The sequence below is a fragment of the Polyodon spathula genome, chromosome 2 (genome assembly GCF_017654505.1).
Source record: "Polyodon spathula isolate WHYD16114869_AA chromosome 2, ASM1765450v1, whole genome shotgun sequence".
Taxonomy (NCBI): Eukaryota; Metazoa; Chordata; class Actinopteri; order Acipenseriformes; family Polyodontidae; genus Polyodon; species Polyodon spathula.
This window is the reverse complement of record NC_054535.1, coordinates 75,728,770-75,750,840: the sequence shown is the minus strand read 5'-3', so window position 1 is coordinate 75,750,840 and position 22,071 is coordinate 75,728,770. Positions and strand designations below refer to the sequence as shown.

Here is a 22,071-nt window from a genome sequence, read left to right as displayed (position 1 = left end):
CTGAGCAGTATAATGGCATTTATTACTTTTTGAAAGCAAACGAATATTTAAATTATGAATGAATATCCAAACAGGAAAATCCTGTGTTCACCCCAGCAATAATATATAAGAAGCCCAGACCATCATTGTTTGTGTACGCTTATTACAGAAATACAGGTAGCAATTCAAAGTTGAAATCCAGATATATTTCTGTCGTTATAGAGAAGGGTCACAAGGAAACCCACACAGTTTTGGCTGAGGCATTGCAATTTATCCAATGTAGAATGTACCAAAGTGCTTCATCCTAAAATGTGTCATCTTCTGTTTTCCTTAAAACTCAAAAACAAATCCCCTCATGTATAGTGTGTAATTGTACATGTTTTTTCATTGTTTGTAGATGCAGTCATTTCCATATGGAAAGCGATGTGAACGCGGCAGTGCTGAGATGTTGGAAGTGTCGGAAATGTGTAATAGATTCGAGAAGTCTTTTGACCAAGGTATTAGTCTTTTTTCTTCCAGGGCTCTTTGTTTGGAAATTGTAATCTAGTATTAAGCACTATTTTTTTATTTCTCAGTGAGTACTATAGTATATACAATTGATTTGAAGGAGAACTGAGACAAAGAAATGTTTTGTACTATATACCAAAAAGCTGTTTTTCATTTATGAAAGTAAATGTGTAATTAATTGAAAGTGGGCAGTGTGTGTGTGTTTTCTTATTTTTATAATTAATTTAGGGGGAACCAGTAAAATAATAAAATGGTATACAATCCACACTTAAGTGATTTTTGTATTTGTTTTTATCTCTACATAGAGAAATGCAGGTGGAGAGAATGTTCCAGTAAAATGCAGCATTTGGCACATCAATATTGAGGCTCTGCCTGACTGGATTATAGGACATATAGAGGAGGTAAGTTAAAGAGATATCTCATAGAATGTTTAATTTCTTATTTGTTTAATATACTATAACTTGTGTTTTGTATTAAGATTCTGCTACTTCGACTGTTATACTCTCATAAACCAGTTCATGGGAACTCCTTGTCTAAATCAAATGGTACCCTTCACTTTGACTTGTGGCTTTTTGGTGTCCAGGTTGAAGACCTAACGATACAGGCTTTATACTCTGTACACAACTGTATTATGTGATTCTCTAAGTAAAGTCAAGTAAATTAATAATATTTTTTCAATGCTGCTGGCAAAAACAACTTGAGCTAATGAGTTTGTGTAACTTCTGAAAAGACTAATTATAGGTACATTTCTGAAACTGGGTAGTTTTAGAAATGACCTATATATGTGTGTGTGTGTGTGTGTGTGTGTGTGTGTGTGTGTGTGTGTGTGTGTGTGTGTGTGTGTGTGTGTGTGTGTGTGTGTGTGTGTGTGTGTGTGTGTGTGTGTGTGTGTGTGTGTGTGTGTGTGTGTGTGTGTGTGTGTGTGTGTGTGTGTGTGTGTGTGTGTGTGTGTGTGTGTGTGTGTATTTAAAAGGTTTAAAGTAACTGCTGCTACCTGGTACAGAATCACTGTGCTGTAGAACAGTTTCACTCAAGTGGTCTAGCTGCAGTCAGGCCGTGTGACCTACCAGGAAGTGGTAAGATACCAGGAAAAAACAGGGTACTTTTCCACAGTGTTGTATATTCTATATCCTGGAGTATGGTATAATAGTCAAGCAAAGAACCAATAGATAAAGAGGAGCCAATAATGATAATGAGGAAAATGGATTTTAATCACTCCTTAAGGATTCAGTTGTATGAGGAGGTGGCAGTGTACACCGCCCATGTGTGTATTTGTGTGTTATATGTTGCGTGTGGTGTGTTAACATGTGGCGAGGACAGAATTAAAAACTAAATGAAAGAAAAAGTAAATATAAGTTGCTTTGACTCACCGTGTTTGTTTGTCTGTTCGTCCACTGTTTGTTTAGAGTCTATTCGTTTTGCTTGTCTATTTATTTTGGCCTAACGTGCCGTGTGCTGTTTTTTTGTTTAAATCTTTTATTTTGTTCATTTATTAAACCTGCGCAACAGCGCAATTCACATTTCACCTGGCGGTACTGTGATTATCTTGACAGGTTTGATGTCATCACTATAGCCTGCTTGTCAAAGGAGGTTAATAGTTTTTTTTTTCTTTTTTTATTCCATCAAGGCAAAATGGTTCAAATGTACAGAAACAACCAAGTTAGCATAAAGGGAGCATCCTTACAAATAGATACATTGTGGTACACAATGGATTGGGTGGACATAGCACTCTGATTGGCTGAACAAGATTCCCAAGCAGAGCTGTTGGTAAACAAAAAATACACTGGTTTGATCTCTTTAGCCTCATCACTGACTTGTTTTCTTACACACCTCTGGCTTTCCTTCTTGAATGGGAGATTTGATGATCCCTGTAAGGTGTGCATTGTTGTCAAATTACCAGGTGGCAGTGGCGCTCAGCTTTGCTTTATCTAACAATGCACCCAGCAGTGCTTCATTTCACAATAATGACATCTTGGTGTATCTTACTGCTTTATGTTTCGGCAAGATTCTGAAAGTTTTTTCTCCAAATTATTATTCGCTCTTTATAGAGAAAAAAAAAACAATTCCAAAACTAATATGAAACAAGCTAACAACTTACAAACTCCTTTATTCAATGTATTTCTATTTTGGCACACTTTTCTGACTCATGCACTAAGAAATACATACATTACTTTCTCAAAATTATGATGACTAAAGCAGAGTACTTGTAGGTGTAAGTAAAGAAGTTAAATGAAAACATTGGAAACGTTAAAGCGTTTTGTGAATAGTAACATGCTTTTGGTGAGGCAGACTCATGCATGCTTGTGGGAAATCTCCTCCCACCAAATTCGGTATGCAGACACTGTAAGAGCAGGGTAAAGTATTCTTTATGTGAGGAATGTACTGCAGTTGTGCCAGATCTGCTTTCATTGAAACACAGATTTGTTACTATGCCCCAGACTGTTCTCTCTCACTGTTTTACTTGTTATTAAATGTACTGCTGGGACTTTTAAAGGTACTTAGCATAACATTTATATGATAGCTCTGTAAAGCAGTGTACTTAGATTTAAATATACTCCACAGTGCAGTATAGCTGCAACATATTGTAATGTGTGTGTGCGTGCACGTGTGTGGGTATGTTTTATTTAGCTTTGTCTGCATTATGTGTTTCTGCTCATACCTTGCTAATCACCTAGGTTTGTGTTTAAAAAAAACAAAAGTGCTGACTTTGTTGGTTGAAAAAAAAGAAAAGTTGATCTGGTTATTTCTCCTTATTTTTTGACAATGAATGCATTGTTTTCTGTTTCGTTCCTATAGGCCCAGTGGACAATTGGGAAGCTGAACTGCCTGTATTGTGGGGCTCGTTTAGGGGGTTTTAACTTTGTCAGCAGTGCAAAATGTCCTTGTGGCCAGGATGTAACCATACATCTCTGCAAGAGTCGGACTGACTATTCGTTGCCAGTGTCAAGACCACCAAGTAAGGGAGCTGCTCTTTTTGTCCCCAAATCACTGGATGGCTTAAACACCCAACAGGGAATGGAAGCAAGAGTGCCAGGGTTGAGCAGCACTATGTTTTCCCATGCTGTTAACGCTAATAATGAAATTGGAAAAATAACTGAAGCGCTTTGCCTTGAGGCAAGATCATGCAAAGGGGACTTCAAAGCTGCTAATCCACAAGCATTTTCTTCCTTTTCAGGGCCACTTAACGCAAGACGTGTTGTGAAAGCTTCACATAGAAAAACACATAGCTTGGATTACAGCAGCACAGATGGAATGGGCATTTCCATGAGCTTCTCTGATCTTCTTAAAGCATACGCTTGCAATTCTGCCCGGTCTGGCAGATTGCAAAGGGTAATACAGCCCCACAGCCAAAGAACCCGTTTGCATCTAGTCACTGGGGCAACATCTGGCACCTTTTGTCCAAACAGGGTCAGTTCAGATGTTGATCGCGAGCCAGACAGATCTTCTCAATGTGCTGTCATGGACATGGAGGGTAGAACGGACCATCCTGGAGAACCAAATGCACAAGTGCTTGTAGGTAACAGTACAACAATCCGGGCTGTGGCTTTGAGAAGACGGTTCCCCTCTGAAAGTAGCACAGAGGAAGAGCAGGTAACGTCTGCGGCTAGCCTGTTACAGACTGGCCCCTCCACATCACCTGCAGCAGAGAGAAGGTTAAGCAAGAGGGAGAGGAACAGGCTCAAGAGCCTCAGGAGGAAGCAGAGGAGAAGAGAACGCTGGATACAGAGCCAGCTTCAGGAGCAAAACAAACAGGTAAGAGGCTCCTGTTTAAAAGATATTGTCCTTCAAAACTGTAAGATGCATACAGATATTTGGTTTATTTAACCCTTTTAAAGACAATGTGCAGTAATAGTGACCTATTAGGTTACTAGAAGTGCAGATACTGTTTTCCTTTTAAAATACTGTACAACGGCATGCTTAAAAAAAAAGTAATGTTTGGTCATGAAGGTTTTGTAAAAGACAATTTGTTTTACCCAACAGCAGCAATGTAGAAAATACTAGCAGGATGGAGAGCACTGGAGTGCACACTGCATAGCTTGCAGTATTCCTTCTGCACAGAGCAGTGAGCACATGTACCAGATGTGCTGGTAAAATAAACCCTTTGTTGTTATTGTGGAGTCTAGATGTATTTAAAAATGCTGGGCCGCGCAAAAGTAAAAATCGACAGAAAGCAGTGGAGGAGAATGGAATGAATCACAGCTCAAAGCATTATGGGGTTGTTTGCAATTCCACTAAATGTTGTGGGCTTATAGGCAGGCATGCTTTACTGTACACCCAGTTCACTCACTGACCACCCAATACGTTGAAATGCCATTTTGTATCTGTTCAGTTACATTTGAATAAGTTAACTATTCAATGTCATATTATTTGCAGATGTGTTTTCATCTAAATTACATCTGGATCCTGTATTGTGTTGGAGAGCCCATTTAGAAATCTGTAAGACTTTATTCAATAATCAACATTGCAAGCTTTCTGTTGTGTAAATTATGTATGGTTCATATCATTTTATTACAGGAATCTAACGTAGATTGTTGTTGTTGTTTGTTTTTATTTGGTTTAAACTTGTATAGTATTATACTATATGTAAGGCTTGATACTTCATTCTGTGGCATACTGTAGCCAATTCAAGTTTTTCCAATTCAAAGAGTATTTATTTCACTCTGTTGTCATGACACACACTCCCTTTGAACTTTGTTTAAGTATGAGTTGTATTCACCAATACCACATTTTAGCAGCCACTTAAACATATGTTAACATTACATTAAGAACATTCAATAAAATGGTTGTGGCGTAAGCTTTTTTTTTCCCTGGATTTTACACTCCTCCCTGGTTAGGATAAGCCAAATAAAAGCACTGTGAAATAAACCTAGTTCAGGGATACAGACATTAGTATTGTTTACTTTAGAAGTTATTATATTGGCCTTCTCAGCACTAAACAAAACCCAAACTCTTTACATACTATCAGACACAGTACATGTATATGGTGTTTTAGTATTTGCCTACCTACATACAGTAATATACTCCCTGCCTCCCCATGCTGGTAAAATGTTATCTTAGGGTACTCTAATTTATTGAATTATTGTGTTAGCTACAACCAGATTAAAGCTGATCAAAAAATATTGTACAGGTTATCTAGCAGTAAGGCTGCAACATTTACATTTTTCTGTAAACGTGTAAACTGCCTGCAGTAAACTAAACGACACAGTTTAAACGATGGGCAAGTGTTTTCAAGAAACACATACTATATTAAGTTGATATAAAAAAACAAGACCTTTCAATTGGGCATTAAACTTCATTTCACATTTACCATAGTACTAAGTAATACTTAATACACGTTTCTATTACTGTAGAAAAATAAATTAGACACACACAAAAAGGTTATGTGATTCTTTGTTGGTGTACAGAGTATTTGGAAAACCTTGTGACTAATTGGCATAATGTTATGCACACAGCAACTGCCAGTTAAGTTTTATCAAACACTCTTCAAGTCTACAAGTAACTTGTAAAAATCATAAAATGTATCTTCTTTTGGCAATATAACTGCTTTATATTTACAAAAATAGGCTTACTTTTTTTGATTGCTATATATTGTCATCTGAAACAGCTCAGTTCAGTCCATCCAGTGCATTTGTGTAACTGGAGCTTGGATACCAATGCTGGCAAGTATGTGAAAAAGAATACCTACACAGGCTTCGTGAGAAAAAAAGAAAGGTTGTTAATAATGAGTGGAATGTCATTGAATCTCGCCAGTTGCATAATGTTAGTTTATGGTTTATTGATTTTCTAAACATTTATTCGTAGTAAACTAAACTGAGGTGTTTACACATTTATAGGTGGCAGCCTTATCTAGCAGTATTTAACTGTCAATAGGAATCTGTTTTGCCTCACTTGGCTGGTCTATTCATAATGACACATTTGCCTGCTTATTGAAAAATTGAGCCTCATTTATTCAACTGTAAAAGTATTGCATTTGTCTAAATTGATTTTATCATAACTGATTTGGGATAAAATATATCTGCATGTTCTTTTTGTGAATATCCAGATTTAAATGAAACATTATCTTCCTTGCCCTGTCACATTAAAACATAAATGTGAACACACAATTCTTTTTTGTTTTTGTTGTAAAGATCAGTACTTTTTCCCCCATTACTTTGTTGTTTGTTTGTTTTGTTTTTTAAAGGTAGCTTCGATGTGTATCTCTTTAAAACATGCCAAGTGTCTACACTTAGAACAAATACAATCAAAACTTAGACTGTACATGCATGTGTGTTTATGGGTATTTACAAAGAGGGGATGAGAATTGTCCTACGAGATAATAAACCTGAACTCGTCATATGGACAGAGGGACAGAACTAAACTGTAGCTTTAGTTACCGATTAGTAGAAAAACTTTTATGTATGTGTGGCACAGCACAGCTCTGCTCTTTAGAAATTGGCAGGGATGGGGTTAAATTCCCCTACCTGCCTGGGTTCATTGTGTTCAGGTGGCTGGGGTTGATTAGATGATTAGTTTAATTAACGATCAATCAGCGCCCAGCCACCTGACATAAAAGGAGGCCTCTGCTTCTCATTTAGGGGGAGGGAGCTGAGGAAGCAGGTTGGTGTTTTGGTGTTTTGGTGTTTTGGTGTTTTGGTGTTTTGGTGTTTTGGTGTTTTGGTGTTTGTGATTTTTGAATGTTTTGAATCCAGTGAAGGCATTGCCCAGCCTGGAAACCTTTATTTTTGTGAGTGTATTTTTGCTTTATTTGTGTTTTAATTGCTTTGTTTTGGCCCTTGTGCCCTTTCATTTTTGTGTTTATTTTTTGAACTACAGACTGTCTCTGGGCCTCTATCCACTCGCCAGCCTGCCACATTTGGTATCAGAAGTAGGATAACGCCACCTAGAGGCTCAGAGCAGTATTTTTTTTTTTGGGGGGGGGGGGGTTGGGATCCTTTTTTTTTTTTTTTTTTTTTTTTTTAACATGGGAAAGAAGAGCAGACAGCGGCAAAGGCAGGACGAGCAGCAGCTGAAGAAATGTAAGCTGCTGCAGCCACCGCTGGAGGACCCAGCCAGCCTCTTCCCCTGGTGTTCCTGGTGTGGGAAGGAGGACCATCGTTGGCGGTCCTGCCCAGATGTGCCACCGGCAAACTGGTGTGGCTGGTGTGAGGAGGACGGCCACAACTGGGCAGGATGCTCCTACAATCAGGCCCAGGAAGAGGTGCAGTGTTCACCCCGGGCATCAGGGGCCACCCCACTACCTCCAGCACCACCACCTTCACCACCGTCCCAGGAGATCTGGGACTGGTTGATGCACCCTGAGGCAGACCTCGTCCACGATCTCACCATAGTTATCAACACACTGTGGCGTCGAGATGGGGAGAGGTGGAACAATGGAAGGAACAACACCACCTGGCGTCCTTCCCAGAGGTTGCCCTCATGGTGGTTAATTACCTGGCGGTAGACATGGGAGATGCCCCGGTCACTCCAATAAAGAGGGGTGAGCCGTCGCTCCCAGAGCCGGAGAGGGGTGAGGAGCTGCCGTCGCTCCCAGAGCCGGAGAGGGGTGAGGAGCTGCCGCCGCTCCCAGAGCCGGAGAGGGGTGAGGAGCTGCCGCCGCTCCCAGAGCCGGAGAGGGGTGAGGAGCTGCCGTCGTCCCCAGAGCCGGAGAGGGGTGAGGAGCTGCCGTCGTCCCGAGAGCCAGAGAGGGAGGAGGAGGAGCCGCCGCTCCCAGAGCCCGAGAGGGAGGGGGAGGGGCCGCCGCTCCCAGAGCCCGAGAGGGAGGGGGAGGAGCCACCGCTCCCAGAGCCCGAGAGGGAGGAGGAGGAGCCGCCGGTCCCAGAGCCCAGAGGGGAGGAGCCGCCGCTCTGAGCCCAGAGGGGAGGAGCTATGGCCCAAGGATGCCTGCCTTGCACCGCTCAGGGATACTACGAATTACGTTGCGATCCGCCGCTCTACAGTCCCCTTCAGGCATCGGCTGGGGTCGCCTGCTGCTCCGCATCGGCTGGGGCTGCTGGTGTCTCCTTTATGTTTTTTAGGCCTCCCGAGGGTCCGCTGCCGCCTCCGCCTCCTCCGGCACGAGAGGGAGCCAGGCCGCCGTCGCCGCCTCCTCCGGCACGAGAGGGAGCTGGGCCGCCGTCGCCACCTCCGCCACGAGAGGGAGCCGGGCCGCCGTCATTGCCGTGCTACCTTGGAGATTCGGGGTCCCCTCAACTAAAGAAGTCTTGGGGGCTCCGACATCAACCCTGCCCACCACCATCCACCAAAACAGCCCACCCAAGGGACATAATTGGGGAGTTGGCCGATTGCGGCCGGTGTACGTTGTACATGGGGGGAGGTATGTGGCAGAGCACAGCTCTGCTCTTTAGAAATTGGCAGGGATGGGGTTAAATTCCCCTACCTGCCTGGGTTCATTGTGTTCAGGTGGCTGGGGTTGATTAGATGATTAGTTTAATTAATGATCAATCAGCGCCCAGCCACCTGACATAAAAGGAGGCCTCTGCTTCTCATTTAGGGGGAGGGAGCTGAGGAAGCAGGTTGGTGTTTTGGTGTTTGTGATTTTTGAATGTTTTGAATCCAGTGAAGGCATTGCCCAGCCTGGAAACCTTTATTTTTGTGAGTGTATTTTTGCTTTATTTGTGTTTAAGTTGCTTTGTTTTGGCCCTTGTGCCCTTTCATTTTTGTGTTTATTTATAATAAAATAGTTATTTTTTTGAACTACAGACTGTCTCTGGGCCTCTGTCCACTCGCCAGCCTGCCACAGTATGCAATAACTAAACAACTAATGTATGTATTACAGCAGCCACCCAGGGCGCAAAGCCACGGGGGGCGAAAAAATGACTTAAATGCATTGCCACTCGAATAATTTTGTTCTGCAGTTCTCAATGTTTTCACTTTACATGCACCTCTACACTAGAAAAGGGAATGCGTCATATCCTTAGAAACGGTCTTAACAACCACGAACCTGGTTCTACACAACACCATAGCATCGCCTGTTCGTTATTGTTATGGCATATCTGTGTTGTTCGCTTCCCCTGAGATGTGCATTGCTTATTTATTTATTCGCTTCTGCAGCCTTCAGGACCAGCACTACTATAAGCGTAATGAAATGTAAAGGTATGTTTCATAACACGTATTAAGCACCTATTGTGGTGATATTTTGTCACTTTATATTTAATACTAGAAAGCCATTCGGTGTGTTTCCAATACAAAATTTTCCCTCCCCCTTTAAAACACTTAACTTGCATTTGTTTATGTAAAGAAAGAAACAGATCGACACCTTATCTGCCAGACCACAAGAAAATGTCACCTACTCCAGGCTTCAGATGAACTTGAAGTCCAGCGGATATGTGAAATATTCAGGGGTATTGTGCCTTTGATGATACAAGCATGACATTTTACGCAGCTAGGGCATGTCCTAAGGAAGATTTTTAGCTACAGGGCCAACAATGAGTTGTGTTAAGATTCCGCCTATGGTATAATTATGTTGTAGAGTGAATGTAATGTGTACTGTTTCTCCATATATCTGTGCCAGATAATGTTGACTGTTTCTCCATATATCTGCGCTGGCCTGACTTAGAGTCGCAGCAGGCTTGGAACTGTATTGATCTGAAAATAAATAATAACAATAACATTACTACTGCTTTATCTATTTAAAAAAAAAAGTGGTCTAGTGGAGTTCAATCTAGGACTCTCCATGTTATGTGAACAGGTGATGAATATCTGATCTGGGAAATAATATCTGTCAACACTATGAGATGAAAAAAGCTGTCTGTCCTCCTCAACTCGGAGGTAGCCTCTTCACTACAGGTGTAGTAGACAACATAGACCATAATCCAAGCTCAACAAGTGCATGTGACTCCTTACATGGAACCGGAATATCGCTGTTGCAACATTCAAGCGATGAGGTCAGTGGAGTGCAACAGGTTGTACACACTTGCAAAGCAAATCCAGTGTCACTGGCCAACAATCCATGGTGAAGATCACTTTGTTGTGATGTTTGGCAGGCTGCACATTGAGATGTCAGCTCTCAATACACTTGGAGATCTTCTGGAGGACAGTGGGTGGACAAGTGCACTTGTGCAAGCTGGCGTTGCCACACCTGGAACAGCCTCCCATGTGACATGCAGTTGACGCACACATCAGGTCACAGCTAGTACTCTATATCTACTCGTGCACAAAGCTTATGCCCAGTACAGCAGCAGCCTGGAAAAGGGAGAGAATCTGATGTCCCTGGAAGACTGGTGTACTCCCCAGTTACAGTTTTGGTGCAACATCCTGCAGTTGGAGCTTGAGGTGATGATCTATGTGAGAGCAATATGAGAGGCAGACTTCCTACTCTACATAGATGTTTTGACCAAGATCGTGTCATGGTTCTTCACCTTGGACCAAACCAATTATGCCAGGTGGATTCCAGTCCATTTGCATGACATGACTGCACTGGAAGTCTAGCATCCCGATGTCTTTGCAGAGTTTCTCAAAGGGAACTTTACTGTGAAGAAGATGGCACGTGCGTTCTGTGCAATAGCTATAGACCAGGCCCACAAGCAGAACAATGCCTCAGTCAAAGGTGATGGCTTTGGGTCTGACTGAGAACCCTGCATCCCTGCGGCGCTGAATGGATTTGGTCCCGAGATGGCCCGAGTGATTGGAGAGTTCGAAGCCTCAATGGGGAAGAGAAAGAAGGCAAAGAACTTGCCGATCCAGCTGTCATAGACACTGTACGCCAGATTGAGGAGCTTGGACAAGAGCAGTATGACACTTATATCAAAGAGTGCCTTGTCAACCAAACAAAGCCCGTTGCTGATCTCATCAAGAGGAACAGCCTCCCCCTCTTCAGTTGGCCTCCAGTCCGAGAGAAGTCAAGAGCACAGCTGTCACCCCTGAAGAACAACTGTTCCCTCTTTTCCAGGGTGTTCGTTGCATCACAGATACGAGATGGAGACCGTGACAAGTTATTTGAACATGAAAACAAGGCATGTCCACCCTAGTTATCACAAATGGGCAAGCGGAGAACTGGAATGAAATCTGACCTGGTAGGTTGCTTGGAAGATCTGGTCCCTGCACAAGACAGTGCTCCCATTCCCACTGCTGAAGTCATTATCCTTGATGGGGCTGCTATCGTCAACTTGCTACAACCTGGCCCTGCCAAGGCATTCAATAGCTATGCAACACAAGTACCGTACTCTACCGTACAATGAATCCCAGCTGCAGCAAGCAAGCCTGGTAAATGATGTGTGGGACAAGTACTTCCCAGAGAGTTTGAAAGCAGATACATGAAGTAAGAGGGGGAAAGGATTCAGAGACACGTGGAACTATCCAGTGCACGTCCTCAAAACTGGCATGAGTTTCTCAGAATTGATGACAACAAAAATGGAGCTGTTCTCCTTCCTGGTGACCAGTGCCAGTCATGGACACCAACAAACAAGTCATCAGCACACATCACTCTTGTGTGCTATGTAATCAGCCCTGAGATGTGTCAGGTCTTGCTCCATGCAATCATGAGGAGGCCGATATACGACTCATCCTTTACGTGGAAGATGCCATGAAACAAGGGCATGCCAAGGTGTCAATATGCACAGTTGATACGGATGTGGTAATTCTGGCAGTGACATCAGCCCAGCGCCTTGACATCCCTGAGTTATGGGCTTCCTTTGGAACTGTTACTATGCACTGTGCTAATTAATAATCCAGTCTAATATTGTATCAATGTTAAATTGATGGATCCGAACTCAATAGATATTACTCTGTAGAGTCCATTGTGCATATTCCTATTGTAATTATTTACCTTTGGTGGCAATAATTGTAATACAAGTTTAATCAGAATTAGTAGTTGGGATTAATTCCCTAACTAACTAAATTACACTATGTAATAAAGGTAAACCAAAATATTACAATAGGATAGACAACAAGTAAGAAATTAATTTCTAAGAAAATGCAAATAGATAAACGGCCCTTATAATTCACCATCCTGAACTACAAGATGATAAGGGTGGTACCAGTATTTATTTATTGTAATTAAGGAATAAGGACAGGAAACAAGTGAGGTGTAGTTAAGAGGGCCCCCCCAACAAATGCCCCCCCAGCCCCCCCCCCCCCCCCCCCCCCCAGTTTGCTATTTTTAAAAACACCATTACAAACCAAGTGTATGTGATAATTGCGTCGCTCTTGTAATGCGTTAAACATGTATGTATTAATAAACACAAAATCTAGTTATTATTTTTCATGACCTTCTTATTCTTTTTTGGTTTAAATTATAGCATACATACCTGCATGGCTCTTGCTAAATTCTAAATTGTTTTGGATCTTTAGGGAAATGGAACAATTTTCTTTCATTTTGCTAACTATATAGATGGAAATGAGAGTTTATGTCTTTCTGAATATGCTTCAAGCCATTAATTAAGTCATTGCATCCGCGTTTGTGTTACGATTATTTTCAATCCATTTTTTTTTTACAGTACCAATGATTATGAGAACAACAGATTAATTAAAAAGTTATATATATATATATATATATATATATATAATATATATATATATATATATATATATATATATATATATAACAATTTAATTGTCCTTATTATACGCACATAGCTTGATCTCTGCCTTAGCTTTTACTGTGGAGTCAAAAACTAACAAAAAATGACCATGCGTAAAATAAACTGATTGTCTTTGGTTGGTACTGAAAATGCTTGGATTGAATATAATCGCAGAGGCAGGAAATATAGCCTTGCAGTTAACACGTGTTAACAAGTTCTTTTCTGTTTTAAGTAATGTCTTGTTCCCTTCAAACATGTCAGATGAGAGATTCTGAAATAACAATAAGTTAATCAAAACTATGAGCAAATATACCATCCCAACTTTTAACACCCAAAAAGAAAAAAAACTGAGGGGAGGGGAGGGGAGGGGGGGCTATGGGCGCAAATCTAATTGCCTGTTCCGGGCGCTAAATGCCTCATTACGGCTCTGCATGCCTGCTGCGGACAGGACAATCTGAAGATATTGAGAAAGCATTGTAGTATAAACAGTTTTCAACATTCTTTTAATGAATTTTGAACTATTGAGTGTTTAATTGTTTTAGATGAAACGTGCAAATTTGTACATAAATACCTGCGTATTGGGAGGATTGAGTTTTAATTCAACAACATGGTTCTATTGTATGTTAGTACTGCACCTGACCTCCAGCAGAGGGCACCACATTCCCTTTTGCATTTCATCTTCCAGCATGTTTGATATTCAAGTTTGACATTGTTAATGATACACTCAGTTGTTTGAAAGCATGCTTTATATGGATTTAATGTATGTTAGAATCCCGCAGACACACAGTAGTGCAACTTTGTCTTGAACAACATGGCGTTCCAGAATAAAGAAATCATATATACAAAATGTTGAATCTGAGATTCGATCAGGCTGAATTACATACAGTCAAGTATTATGATTCTGGGGCACATACACAATGTATGCTCTATATACTTCCTATGCTTTACCATGTGGTAGCACTACAAAGCTGTCGGACAGTTTTTCATAATAAGAAATATATACAACATCTTCAACTTGCTCCATATTTACCCCACAAAGCTAATAAGACACAGCTTAATTGTAGGTAGAAGCACTTTTGAATGTGTTGCTTCTATTATACACATTACTGTTGTTAATTCCTTTTAGAAAACAAATGCACAGGCTTTAAAATAGAGCCCAATGGGTTAAATGTGGTGGGATGATGTGTGCTCCACTACTTGAAAAATGAGATGATAATAAAACCACTTTGAAGGTCATTTTACCAATGCAAAAGCAAGCCCCCACACTTCTGATTGGAAGTGAGTGCAGAAGCAATCAAAAAGTCTTACAGTAGAGCTTTAAAAACGGAGGATGCTCATAAGACTAAAATGTCTGTAACTTTGAAACGTGTGTTATTTTCAATAATTGGAATATATGTGTACTGCATTATTAAAATGTGTACATTTTTAACCTAAGGATCAATTATAAAAAATTAAAAGAAAATCTGCCAGGAAAGTAGATACAATGCACAGTGCAGTTTTCAGTTTCAAATGGTGTGTTTGGTTAACCGGTAAAGTTTGTAACGTTAGGGTTCTGCTATATTTGCCTAACGGGCTGATAAAAACAGCTGTGCTCACTTTGAGTCGTGTCTTGTAGGAATAATTACCGATTAATGAGGTGGTGTGGCTGCATTAGTATCGCCTAGCCTTTTTTTTGGAGGCCAGGCCTATACTAATGCAACAGACTTTGGTGCAATCTATCTAGATAACATTATAACCTGAATATAACAATAATAATTCCAAACTGACAAGGGGCTTTAACTTAATGATCTTAAAAGCATTGTTGTTGATGTTATTAACACTGATAACCGCTCTCTACCGCTGCCCTCTTCAAGCTATGTTTTAATGTTTTTATTGATCTTAATCCTGACAGCATTGCCACCTCACCTGCCTGATGCTAATAACTCTGCTACATAGTTAGTGATAGAAATCTTGATTCACAAACTATTTGTAAATAACAAAAGCCTACTTTTTATAATAAATATTTTACGAACAATATTATACATTTAATCTTATATAAGCACCCCCTTGGTTTTTTTTTCCTTCAGCAAGATAACACATTGAAAAACCACCCTGTGTTCAATATTGCTTACAATCTTAGAAAAGAAGGTTACAGCATTCTCTATGGAGCATGTGGTTCTTTTCGTCTTTTTCTGGAAACCATGTTTGTGTAGGCTCTATAACAATAACCATTCCTAATTACTGAGTAATAGAACCATTTGAACCAGTAAAACCATAATTAGGGGTTCCAAATTCAAAGTTTCATATAAATAGGCAACAAACTATGGAACTTCGAATGGTTCTATTTAGAACCCTTTGGTTTCATAGTGAATCCATTATCTAGATGTTGTGGACTGTAAGAATAGTTATAAAACCTGAACACAACAAGGGTTCCAAGAAAGACTGGAGAACCATGTGGGTCTATGTGGAATGCACAATAACCCATTTATTTCTAAGATTGCATAGCCAAGTGCACAGAGATGCACCAGACTTTATCTGGTGCATCTCCAAATAAGAATGGAAGTTCACAGTTATCGATTGTTATACAACGGGGGGAGGGGGGACCAAAAAAAGTAAGATCTTAATAACTAAACGTGTCAATGAAGAGGTTGTGTAAAATTGAAAGAAAAAAACACTGATCTGTTTTTCTGAGTGATTGAAAGGTATCACATCCATTTTCAGTATCTTTAGCTTTCTGCATCAATGGGCAGTTCTTGGATAAAACTTTTATTTGATGTATACCACATAGCTTTAAACAAGACTGTAGTAGGGCAGCAGGAGAGAGCCCTGCACATTATTGACAGGGGGCAGGGCAAAGACCTGCTTGTATATATCTGGTTCTTGTTTGTTATTATTATTATTATTATTATGTGTAAATATGACAGCGAGAGCCTTGTGTTCTGTTGTATTGTTATTATTATTTGTGTTAGTGATGGCGTAGCAGTGTTTTGTTATTGTATTTGTGTTGCAGCGTGGATGGGATGCCCCATCTACATTAAAAAAAACAAAAAACAAAAAAACTGCATAATGTGACTGAGGGATTATCAGATAATTGATAGCTAGTTAATCCCTCGGTCACTAATATAAAAGCCTGCAGCTCTCAGCACTCGAGGTGAGGAGTTCAGAGGAGAGAACGGAGTGAGAGAAAGAGAGGAGAAAGAAACCAAATGAAACAGAAAATAAAGTAGGATCAGGGAAGGCTACTGCCCAGCCTGACCTAATTATTCGATTTGTATTTTGTGTTCGTGATTTTGTTTTTGTTTAAATCTTTTATTTCGCTCTGTGAGCAAATTGTTTTTTTTGTTTAAATATTTTATTTATTTTTGTTATTTAAATAAACGCTGCATGCCTTGTTTTGGTTCCTGCATCTGGCCTGACTTCACCACAACGCCATTCCTGTCAAGACCTTTTCAGAAACAGTAATCACTGTTTTACTAATTAGGACATTTCCAGAACCCTAAATCTAGCACCAGATAAGGAGCAGACATCAATAATACTATTTGCATTCATAAAAAAAATTATTCTCTGTTTTTAGATTTTGAAAAAAAAAAAAAACATTATATTTTATATAGATGTAGAAATGGAATTAGATATGGATTAGATATTTCCTCATTGTCAGATTTTTCTTCCTCTTAATTAGTTTTTTTGAATGCATATTTTATTTATGTCTGGAACAAATACCCGTGGTCATTGTCTTTAGCAAAGATGTTTCTTCTCTTGAGTAAAAGCCATTATATTGATTGCGGTGTTCTGGAAGATGCTGAATTAATAATTTATGAGAGAACAAAGCTTTTCAAGCAATGACTTTTTGCTGCTGCACAGTATATGTGCTGTAGCAGAGTTCTGATTTACTTAATGGTAAAATGCCAGGTCTGCCTAGGTCTGAAAACGTTTTCAACACAGGGTTTGCAGCACCAGAGAAAGTGAAGGACTTGAAAGCGTTTATCCATTGATGAGGCCCTACCTGTCAGTGACTTCTGGTATACTTATAACATTGCTATACTTGATGGTTATATATGCCCTGTCATGTAGTTAAGAGTTTCCAAAAATGGAAGCTTTTGTTATTTGTTGTAGTTACTTTAGTCTATCTGTATTAAGATTGCTGCATGCCAATGTGCTAAGGTCCCACAGAGGTCCCCGGCCTCCAGTTTTGGAACCCCTGGCTTAGAACACTACACAACACTCTATAGAATGAAGTGACTTTTTAGTATTTTTTTTCTTCTTCACCTTCACATTTCTTCTTTTCTTCTATGTTTTATGGAAAACTGATTAGTTAAAGCATTGATTACAGGGGGGTAAATACTTTGATTCATTTAATAATGGAGTAACACGTTTTAGACATAAAATATTATATATAAGTATAAGAGATGGGTTAGTTAAGAATGCTGTAATGGATAGATTACAAACAATATGGACTGAATGAAAAGGTGGAGAATGAGCTCATAATACATCTTGAATATCTAGGCTAAAGCCTAATTGAATTCCTACCTAAAACAAATCTATTTATTTTGATTATAAGTAAAGAATTGCACCGTTAATGTGTGATATGTGCTTTCCATTATTGGGTTATACAGAGAATGTTGCTGTAAGTAGAGCAAATGCATATCATTGTGCTTTTTTTTCTGCACGAAGACCATGTAGCTAATAAAATAATGCAGTAAATATTGCCTCCAGTGCACTGTGAATGTATAATGTACTGTAGGTTTCTTACTTTATATATAGGGGTCTACTTAATTCGCGGTAAATGTACGTATTTTTCACTGTTAGGTTGTGGAATAAAATTAGAATTTCGCGGACATTTAGCGGACCTGTTTAAACATTAAATAAACCTACGTAGACAGTATTTCAGAACACTATAAAGCATAAAAAGAGTGGTACTTGCTATTTTACTAAAACAGAGTGCTGTCATTTGTTAAAGGCAAGCAAGCAGCATCCCTCTGCAGTTGACTTGCCCATACATTGAGACTGCACATTCTGCATCCACTGAATTGGTGTTAAGGCAAAGCTTTTCCAAGTTATACAGATGTGGAACTCGATTAGAAACCACTCCAAAACTCGATTACGAAGGGCATCTGGCATACTTTAATACAGGCAATGTATGCAGCACGTTCATTGAAGTGTTATTTGCCCCATCCAATAATTTATTTTATTAGTACCGCGTCAAAACAAAGAAAACGTTGGCTAGGCTATTCCGGTCTAAAATTCCAACTGCGAAAAAGTAAGCAGCAGGTTGAAGCGAGGTGGCTCTGCTAGATCGTTTTAGTACGGATTTAACTTGCAGACAGGAACACTTTTTGTCTGGGCTGACTTTCCAGTTTGGTTTCTGAAAGCTGTTTATTTTACGTTCTGTTCAACAGCCTCTGTAGTAGCTTTTGTTTAATGTGTGATTCTGAAGCTAAATAGCGAGCGATCGTATTTTCTCCAAAGACACATTAAGATATGCAAAACAATTACCTCGATCTGCATGTACAGTGTCTTTGGGAAATATCTTGAAACGATCATCAGACGAAATATACTTTGCTTTTTTTGTAGTCCATTTCTACTATTTTACCTCCAATGCTGAAAACTAGATTTTAACAACCTAATGAAAAGCAGCACCTAACTTTGTCCCACCCCCTACTTCACAGTACAGGTCACAGAAAAGCAATACTGATAGGCTGATTAAAACTTCGTTCATATTTGAATAGTAAACAACAACCATAACTGCTTTGGAGATTTTTTTTGTAAATATTATTTGTGGACATTTTCTGTTTGTTTGTTTTTTGCTTACGTGCAATGCATACAGGACGGCGAAGGAATAAAAAAGGGCTATCTACAGATGAAAGATGCGTAGTTTGCGTCTCATGCATTGTGCAGTTGTTAATTTAAACAAGGTTTCCTTTTTTTTTTTTTTCTCTGTACTTGTCCATATGCATTGGCCCCTAAAAGAGGTGAATTTCACAATGACCCCTCAATTTCATGATTTCTGCAGAATCGCGATTTAGATAAACCCCTATTTATATATGATGTTTTGAACAGTATTTTATTTTTAAAAGTTATAGTTTGTATCCAGGGAAATATCTTGTTCTCCTAAATTTGTATCTCTTGTGAAAAAAACAAAAAACAAATACTTTCCGAGCAGACTTACAACACTCAAAGATCAGATCACTGTACCTTCCCTAGAGCTAGGCCTCACTGCATTTCCTTGTTTGCTACCAAATGTTCCTGCTCATTAAAATAAAGCGTTAATGGAGATGTGATTCCGATTGCTCCTTTTCACTACTGCATAGAGGCAGGGTGGTTGTTTTCTGCAGTGAAAGTCAGTTCAACTAGGTCACTGCATTCAGAACAATTATATCAGACAGTGGAGTAATAAAGGCAGTAAAATGCCCTAAGCTTTACTCATTTCTGAGAAAATAAATCATATTTGGTGTCTGTCGCAGCACCAGTCTCTTTGTGTTCTGCCAGTGAATATACTCAAACTGCATTTAGATTTTCCTGGAGGGGCTGATTGAAGGTAATGTAGCATGAAGAAAATGTTCATGACAGCTGACAGATCAGCTGATGATTATTGGTGAATATATTGAAGGTTTTATTTATCTGCAGGTACTGTAGCAACGCATGTTCCTACAGTGGCATGATCATGGGAGTGAGCAGCCTCTTAAATAATTAGGCTGTTTTTGTTTAATAACCCTGTTACCTGACAGTTTGAGACTTCTGGTTTCTTTTAGCTGTAGTCTGAGGTGACACTATACTGTAGTATTTTAATTTATCACTTTGACAAGAAACAAAACATGAGTGGGTGAGGTTTTTTTTTTTTTTTATACTTTTAAGTCTGCTTCAGTCATGCGTTATACTGTACATAAAGGTATACTCAGTAATAATGGAAATATTATATGAAGGTATTATTGTGATAATGCCCAAACTAAATATTCTGTGTTGTTGGTTTATTTGTAATTTAGGTTTAGATTTTTTTCTAGTTGTTTTCATGTAGGCATTCTTCCACCAAATTCTGTCTGACTTCAGTTATTGTTTATCTTCTTGCATTGTTTGGCGTACATCATTCTGGGTGGATTACTTGCTGCTCAAACTGAATGAAGAGACACAAAGTCACTTGGCTAGCATACATTAATTCAATAACATGTCAAGATCTAACCAATCCACCTCAAGGACTATATGCTGTACATTGTATCACCCAGTCATCCTGGAACATTCCTCTAAATCATACACTTCCTTTGCCAAATTAAATAAAAGTTTGTTTTGTCTTAATAATAAACTCAATATGGGGAACTGTAACCCTATTGACTGTTTAAATGAACTTGAGACATAGGCACATTAACTTCTGTCTGATGAGGTGGACTGTGTATTAACAGTACAGGATCATAAGACTCCTTACTAGATTCATATATTTATATGTTTTTTCTTTTTATGTTATGACCAGTTTGTATATTCATTTAGAATAAAACTATGGAACTATGAAAAATAAGAGTGCCCAAATTAGTGGAACTGTTTTGTATTTTCACAAGATGTGTATACACAACTGGTATTGTGTATTCACTGTTGCTCATTTGCTTTCGTTACAACCTTTAAAATGTCCTCCTGGTGAAGCCATTCCCAAGATACGTTTATGCTGTTGCATCATACAGTGACTGTATGCCTGTTTGTGGTTAATTAGAAGACTTTGCATTAATAGGCTTACAAAGTGACAAATGTAATGACACCATTTCTACAAGTGCCCAAGTAAGATTTACCCAGTGTAGGTGATAGTGGAACAAATCTAGCTATATGATAAAATGTGTGGCATTAAACTATTGCGTAATGAGTGACGTGACTATCTTGAAAAAATAACTTTATTCATACCACATGGATAATAAATGTACCAGATAAACATGGGGTCACTTAGTGGTGGGGATCAGGATGACTTTGAATATGTAGGTGTTACAATAGATTGTGAGCTACTAACTAATGATATACTGTACATCCAGCGGCTAAATCGGTGGTCCCGGGCAGATCCCTTTGAATCCTAGTAACCACTTTATTTGAGCTTGTGTCAATGTGACATAATCTGAAGTAAAACTTTTGAAAAACTTTGAAACCAGGCTCGGACACCTGCCAAAAACTAATAGGTAAGCCATGCATTGTCAGGTAGCCAAACATTGTCTTCAGTCCTACTGATCATTTACACTCCTGTTGGGCATTTCAAATTGGACAGAATAATGGGGTTACAAAATGGATTACAGAAGGGCGTTAATGATATTTTAATTGCACAGGGTTGATTACTCTTAGTTCCTTGATTAACAGGGAAGAAATGGTCGCTTTAAAAGAGAATCCCATGGAGGCCGTTGGATTACTGGCAGCGTCACATTGTGTTTTACAAACCAGTTCCCACGGACAGAAATACATTTGATACTAAAGCTCCAGTTCCGAATTGGGTCATTAAACAAAAAGTGATTATCAGATTTCAGTGCAATGTCATGTCCATCTGATGTCTTGGTTTGGACCACCAAATTAATTAAACTTTTGACCTGAGCCTGAGTCAAAACCACTAGCCTCCAGACCCTTGGAAACTTGATTCTTGAGTGGGAATGGCTGTGTTAAGATAGACAGGATAAATGGATAATATACTGTGGTACAGTTCCTGATTTGTTTTTTGCTCAATAAAGTACACACTGTAGCTGCAAAAATAATTCCATCAGGAATCATTCCACTCCAGGTTTATTGGGCAAAAATAACTAATTCACCAATTGAAGAGCTGTATTGAGGTTCAGTGGAGTCAATTAAACAATTTAGAACATCGGCCTAGACTAAAAGAATCCTCTTCATAGTCATCAAATAATTTGAATATCGTACTCAACAGTATATTCTGTTGCTATACAGGAACATAGGAAGTTTCTAAATTGTTGAAGGTAACAATATGAAGAAACTACTGCAAGTAGATCAGGGTTTCAGCTAGTGTAACACTAATGCGTTTTTTCTCAAAACAACTAAAATGCCCTTGACATCTTGTTACATTCAGGGATTTAATTATCACCACATACTGAATGTTTTTCAAAATACTTGTGATCATTCT

At 39.3% G+C, this 22,071-nt stretch overlaps 1 protein-coding gene across 1 annotated transcript in view; it reads left to right on the top strand.

The window, feature by feature from the left end:
- Window positions 1-22,071, top strand: part of LOC121300747 (E3 ubiquitin-protein ligase RNF180-like) — a 40,776-nt gene that overhangs the window by 5,367 nt on the left and 13,338 nt on the right. Inside the window, exons 2-4 of the mRNA XM_041229527.1 lie at window positions 377-476; window positions 792-887; window positions 3,283-4,239. Coding sequence (XP_041085461.1) covers window positions 393-476; window positions 792-887; window positions 3,283-4,239 — 1,137 coding nt within the window. The 5' untranslated portion in view covers window positions 377-392. The remainder of the gene's footprint in view (window positions 1-376; window positions 477-791; window positions 888-3,282; window positions 4,240-22,071) is intronic.